Source organism: Castanea sativa, chromosome 12 (genome assembly GCF_040712315.1).
Source record: "Castanea sativa cultivar Marrone di Chiusa Pesio chromosome 12, ASM4071231v1".
Classification (NCBI taxonomy): domain Eukaryota; kingdom Viridiplantae; phylum Streptophyta; class Magnoliopsida; order Fagales; family Fagaceae; genus Castanea; species Castanea sativa.
Genome location: NC_134024.1, coordinates 47,892,165 through 47,899,222, shown reverse-complemented (window position 1 = coordinate 47,899,222; position 7,058 = coordinate 47,892,165). Strand labels below are relative to the sequence as shown.

Genomic DNA, 7,058 nt, shown 5'->3' with positions numbered 1-7,058 from the left:
TGTTTTCAAAACACATATTTTAAAACACACAAGTTTTCATAACAGTTTGGCTAAACGGTCTCTATATATAGAAAGAGAATATGTATTTCTAAGGAAACGGAACCTAACTTCTAAGAATGGACACTTAGATAAAAAAAATAACGCTCAACTATCAATGACTTTATTTAATGGATTTCCATGGGTCTGAAATAAAAATCCTCTATTCTCTAGTCTTAGCTTGCCACGTGTCTTTTTTAGTTTTTATAAAATAATCAAAGTATTCGAACGAAAAAAAAATTGACACATAAAGTACTTGGTAGAGTATAAAATGAAGGCTCGTAGTGGGATAGAGGATGTTTGCTCCATGGGTTTGATCTGAACCTATCCCATTTACACACAAGAAATAAGAAGAAGAAGAAGAAGACAAAGATTGAACTTACTTTATAAACATTAGCCGTGGTTAATCATCAGCCACATACACAATATTTAACAATGGTATTTTCCCATTTAAAAAATTGGCATCTATGAGAGACTGTTGCCATTTAATCTAAATATATGTTTAAAATGAAAAAAAAAAAAAAATTTTGAGATGTCACAAGGCATATTTATATTTATTTAATTAATTTTCTACTTTAGCTAGCCAAATAAGACCAATTTTTTTGTGGTGGGTCAATTGGTTCACATCAAGAAGGCAATGACATTCAAGGTCCATCAACAGAACCCCCATTATTTTTTATTTTTTTTTTTTATGAATATTTGACAGAAACCATGTCTAATTTAGAAGGGCAAAATTGTCATTTAACAAAAACACAAATTGCCAACTGCCGTGTATGAGAGTTAATACTATGTTATCTAACTCATTTGACTTTATATTGGGTGAAGGGTAGAGTGGGTATAATAGTAATTGTGAAGGGCAAGACAAAGGATTAGATGAATGATTAATAGTGTGAGCTGGTTGGTAGCGAATGAGAGAGGGGCAGTGGGCACCGACGAAATGGTGATTGGATGGGCGGCCTGCCTTATAAGCTGAAGTGTATGTAGATAATGTCCCGCCAACGCCAACCCTAATGTGCTACCATATTAGTAAACCTCAATAAAAATCCATCCAATCATATTCCAATTTATGGCTTGCTTACCAATGTTAGCAAATGATCCCATGAAACCAATAATAGCATAAATAGAAATATAAGGTTTAAATCTCATCTCGATATAAATCAATCATATCATACTCATATCTATTTTCTTCAACCTTAAAAAGAAGATGGAGTAGGGGCAGATCTTACTCACTCGCCTACCCCACCCAGCCCCCCTTCCCCCACGCACATGATTTATCATTATTATATATTATAGTACTATTTTCTAAAACACTCGTGTGTTTTTTCAATGCTCTTATTGTCGGTCTTTCCTTTCTTCTCTCATTTTTCTTACTCTCATCAATGTTGATATCATCTCATTAAAAAAGACAATATACCTCTACCTTTACCCCACTTATGTTTTTTTTCCACCTTGAATATGGGATATGGTGGAAACGAGGCACCCATAACCCAACCCTACCCTGTTGCCAGCCCACGGTATTGTGCTTCTTTGTTTCCTAATTGTAGATAATTAAGGACTAACTACTTGAGTTTGGTTAGGGATAACTATCAAGTGTTTGTTGCATATATAGGTAATACAGTTGTAGGTTTTAATAAATGTGTGATCTTACTTTGACAATAAAACAAATGAGAAAATTAAAACAAATGAAAAACTATGTTTTAGTGGCTTGCTTAAGCGAAGACTAAGTGTCGATCAGGAAACAAAGATCTCATTTTGGCGGTTGAGTATTTCTTGAGTGAGATATAACATAAAGGTGAAATCTTGGGGTTGATTGTTGGTTCATTATCAAAGTGCTCACTCAAGAGCCATTCAAGTGATCTCATAAGTGCTCGAGCCAAACAATTACAATTAGTGACAATACTTTAGAATTTTGCAGTAAAAACAAGAGAAATGAGGATTTTTTACTCTTTAACGGTTAGTAAAAACTAAGGTAATGTTTAAGAGTGTTTGTATAAACCAAAGTAACCTTTCAAGTATGTCTTTTTAAAGGCAATTCTTTATTGTTTTAAAATAGACTCCATGATTAGTTTTTTTTTTCTTTAGATTTTTGCACACTTTAGAGAAATTCCTATGATTCTCCAAGTTTGTTTATTAAAGAATCTTGGAGTAAAAAATTTGCTTGTAACCACTTAGCAAACTCATTTGAGTGAGGACAAATATTGGCTTGAAGAGATAAAAATACACCTGTGCCTCTAAGCCCTCAGCTTTTGTGATCACGATTACCCCATATTCCACAATAGTGTATGGATGTACTAACAGTGAAAGTTGTGAGTCTCATGGAGCAAGACAAATGAAACCAAGATTTAAACTTGAAATGGTCAAAGCTTGAACCAACAAAATTTGAGGAAAACCCAAACAAGCATTGATTCCATATTAACAAAAGATCAATAGCTTAAGCATTTCCTGCCTGGGAATGTTACATGGCTCACGTGAGAGCCCTTGATGCAGACCGTCACTGTTTGATAGTAATCAAAGCAAACTGTGGGGGACTGACCCGAGCTATAGACAAAGAAGGACTCTACTGATAGATAAAATAAGGCACTTCTACATAAAAAAGAGGGCAACTTCACCTTTAATGGTAACGTAAGAAATGAAATCTAACTTGACTGGTGTCAATTACCAAAAACAACTCGACCACTAACTCATTCCTGCCGGACAAAATTGTCCTCCAAGGGAAGCGTACAAGATTTTTGAAATTACTCTCAAAGTAACATATACAAAATATATTTTCTTAATCTCTATATATTAAGAAAATTAGAAAGTTAGTTATTGTCTTTTTTACTGTAAAAAATATCTCTAATTTAATTTCTATATATTAAGATAATTCAAAAAGTTAATTATTATCTTTTTCGCTGTCAAAAATATCTCTAATTTAATTAACTTATTATTATTTCATAGGGTTAAAATAGTAAATTGACAAAAAATTTAAAAAATTCCTATAAAAGAAAAACTACCCCACGTCCCTTACTATATATATAATTCAATTAAAAAATTCCTTCCTACTTCCATTATCCCACGTTTTTATAACTTAATTTTTTTAAAAAAAAAACCTACCCACAGTTCCTATCAAAAAACAAAGACTACCCACGCCACATTAAAAAAAAAAAAACAAAATTATCACACGCGTGAAGTGTGTGTGTGATGAGGCTGGTATATTTTAATTCAACTATATATCAAAATAAATCTTGAAGTTATTTTAAATCTTGAAAACAATCAATGAATAGTTATTCACTATAAACATATCAATATTATTATTACACATGGAATAAATATAATTAAAAAAAAAAAGTTTTAGTCATAACTGACAAAACCCTCTGGGTTGGATTGGGTCAATTTTTGTGCATTGGTGGTTTGTCTGCACACTCAGTTTTTGTGTGTGGGTGGTTTCAAGTTTTTAGTCATTACATAAGAATCTAGCTAGCAAGCTTACAAAGGTGTCCATGGGCCATGGGTCGGGCCAAAAATTGTTGACCCAGGCCTGGCCCGACATAACATTGGGCCTAAGATTGTTTAGCCCAAATAGAAAAGCCGTACCCAACATGAAATAAAAGAGACAAAAAGAATGAGTGAATGGGTTATTAGGGTTTTTCATTTTCTTTGTGTATTGATAAGACTTTGGAAGCGGAATAGTTTTCAATTTTTGCTGTGTTAACCGAACAATACAAATTCAAGACAATGATTTACGACGTGAACTCACCACTCTTTCGATCCTTCCTCAGCCAGAAGGGTGGCTCTTCTGACAAGAGGTGTTTTTCTCAGCTCTCCTTCTCTTTCCATACACATACATATATTTTTTGTGTATATATATTTTGGTTTGTCCTTGTTTCCATTGCTCTGTGAGAATGGTGTTCTGATTGCTTTTTATATATTGGGTTTGATTATTTTGAAGCTTTTGACAAATGGGTTGTAATTTGTTTTGTATATAAGGCTCACTTTTAGAAGCATAAAATGCTAAAAATAAATTGGATTTTTTTAAAATTTTTTTTTTTTATAGTAAGTCTAATCCAAATTGATGATTTTGAAGCTGTTGACAAATGGGGTTGTTTTGTGGTCACCTTGTGGGTTTGATATGATTTTGAAGCTGGTTTGGGAGAATGTTATTTATGGAATTATAGTATAAACAACATTGGATTGGTAAAGGAAAGTCACCCATGGGTCATTGGATTGCTTGGGTGTAGGACTTAGTCTTTGTGAATTGGAATAAAGTTTGTTGTTTGTTGTTGTGTCTATGTTATTGAGTCCATCTTCAATAATTAGACGGAATGGATATTACATCAGAACAGGTATCACACGACTTACAGCCTGAGTCTTGATAACTTCTGACATCAAACTAACTCTTTTTAATTTAGAAGGTTTCTGATTTCCAAATTGAAACCGAGGTGGTTCGACCATACTTGTTAAATCACAACGAGACAAAGCCTATGGTGGGAACCACCATTGGTTTTTGGATTTGCCTCACAACTAGTAATGAGTGTCATGTTCATCATTGGCATTGTAGTGCTTTCATCTCAAAATGTTATAAATAGTCACTTAAAATTGATTATTCTCTTATAATTTGCATTTGATCTCTGAGTACTGCAATGCCGAGGACAGCTTCCTCTAGAAGTTTTTCTGTAGTTATCCAAAATGTGTTGTTATTGATTGTTTCTTCACTTCCTGTGCCTTATACCCTGCTACACCCCTGCCCCTCCGGGTCTCTTCCTTTTCCCATGATACTTTTTGTCGTTCAGTGTACCTGTTAACAAAATCCGTACATGCATATGAGTGTTTCCCTCTAAGATTTTTGCTTTTGGGTTCAGTCTTGACTTTTGTGTTGAGGTTCTCCAACTTGTGATTGTTTTTAATATAGGGTGCAGCAGACTCTGGTATAATCTTGTGATTTTAGGTTTATGTGTTAGTTTGTTCTTTCAAGTCCACCTCACAAATATTATAAGCTCAACTAAAGCAGAGATCTACAACACGAAGGGGCTTTACCATATATATTTCTTATTCACTTCTTGCTTTTTTAACACAAGAAGTTCATCCCATCCCCACTTCATCTCTTGCCTGATATGAGTACCTGACACCCAGATAGATTGGGAGAATTTTGTGGATTGAGATTTTATAAGTTTAGAAGAAAAAAAGGGCCAGGATTCAAGATTAATTTGGTTTTGGTGGGAAAGGGGAAATATTTGATTGAGGGTTGCAAAAATGGTGAGAAGAAACTGGGACTGAATATGTATACAAGTTGTGAACAATAGCATGTGGCCAGTTATGTAACCAGTGACATAATGGAAGGCGTTTTGCAAGGGAGAAAGAACACGCTGTGATCAATTTTCCTCAATGCTCAAAACACTAAGTTTTTCTATTATTCAACTCTCACATTTCTTGGACTATGTTGAGCACAAATATATAAGGACTCTTTTTTGTACTGGTAGCATTTGGACTCCTACTTTGACCAGTGAACTCTAAGCCCAGTAAGGTAATAAAAGATTAATAGAATCTGTCTCAACATTCTAAAGTCTATACTCAATTACTAAAATACACTTGAGTTGCAGAAACTGCTATTTTGTCCCCCCCCCCCCCCCCCCACACACACACGCACACGCACACGCACACGTATATATTCACCTATTTTGCTAGGTTAATTCTATCCCTGAATGAAATTATGGTTTCGTGCCTGCCCCTTGGTTGCAAACTAGCCATCTGCTTAAAATGAAAACCCAAATTTAAACCTGTTTTAACCCTAGATACTTATAATTTCACCTTCAAAACCATACTACTATTTTGCTGTAATTGGACTTCACACAGTGGCCCAGTAAAATAAAATTTGATAGGATGAAATTGCAAATATGTACTAGCAGTTAGCTTATTCTTATATTTCTGGAATAGTTAGTTTGGGAACAACTTATCTATCATGTGAATATGTATGAGCAGTCGATAAAAAATATGTTTGGTGAGATATTTATTTACTGTTTATGCCAATACTAATCTTTTCATTTGGATCTCCTCCTGTGTGTGTTGAATGTTCAGTTCTCTCTACATCCATTAAAGTTCTTGGTTTTGTTGTCAATATTAATGCATGTGTGAGACAACCTATTTGGAGTATGCAACATCCACATATATGGACATTGCTCTTTTTATTTGTCCAATTTGTTAAATTGGTTGATTTATTTGTCAACATTAATAGTGCATGTTCTTAATCTCGATCCTCTACTATTTATGTATCTTACTTTTTTTTCTTTTTCTTTTTTTTTGGGATTTTTAGGAAAATGGAAGAGCAGAAACCAAAGGAACAGAGACCCAAAGCGAGCGAGAATAAGCCTATCATGACAGAGTGATATCTACTTGGGCTATCATGTTTTAAACGGGTTAGGGTGCTAGATGTTTTAAGGACCATTATAAAGGTCGGTTATTACTTGTTTAAACCATGGTTATGACTTACTTCAATATGGATGTTAATTTGGTTTTGTAATGGTCTCTACTTGAATATGGATGGTTATGTCTTTGCTTTTGAGCATGTAATGCTCTCTGCTTGAATATGGATGTTATTTTGGTTTTGTAATGGCCACAGTTCTTCTTTGAAGATATAATCCATTCACTTGTTTTCCACTCTCCCTTTAAAAAGTTCTTTGGCTTTCTCTTTGTTGTGGAATTATCTCTGGGACAGCTATTTGACTTAAAAAAGAGAAAGATTAAAGGTAGATGATTGTGCCTTTGTTTGTTAAGATGCTGAAATTGTCAACAATAGGCCCTACTTGTGATGATTATATGGAAGTCATTATAATCATTCCAGCATGGCTTTAAGGTGGGGTTGAGCTAAAGGAATGGATCGCACCCTATTTCAGTTTTGGTAGGATCAGTTTCTTGTAAATGAGTCTGGGAAGTATAGTGATGTCACTCAAGCTATGGTGGATTAATAAATGCCCAAGTTTCCTTCGGATCCCAATTCCAATATGAGCCCCATGCCTCGTTTGCCCATACCGCTCCCGAAAGAATACCCA

At 34.4% G+C, this 7,058-nt stretch overlaps 1 protein-coding gene across 1 annotated transcript; it reads left to right on the top strand.

Moving 5' to 3' along the window:
- The first annotated feature begins 3,637 nt into the window (after positions 1-3,637).
- On the top strand, positions 3,638-6,666 carry LOC142619450 (wound-induced basic protein). Its single transcript, XM_075792547.1, has 2 exons — positions 3,638-3,821; positions 6,323-6,666. Exons 1-2 carry the CDS (start codon positions 3,751-3,753, stop codon positions 6,393-6,395), a joined length of 144 nt encoding a protein of 47 aa, XP_075648662.1. The 5' UTR covers positions 3,638-3,750; the 3' UTR covers positions 6,396-6,666.
- The last annotated feature ends 392 nt before the right edge of the window (positions 6,667-7,058 follow it).

Coding starts and splice junctions, on each gene's coding strand:
- LOC142619450 (XM_075792547.1), top strand. CDS start 3,751: ATGATTTACGACGTGAACTCACCACTCTTTCGATCCTTCCTCAGCCAG. Junction 3,822..6,322: donor GGTGGCTCTTCTGACAAGAG/GTGTTTTTCTCA, acceptor TGGGATTTTTAG/GAAAATGGAAGAGCAGAAAC.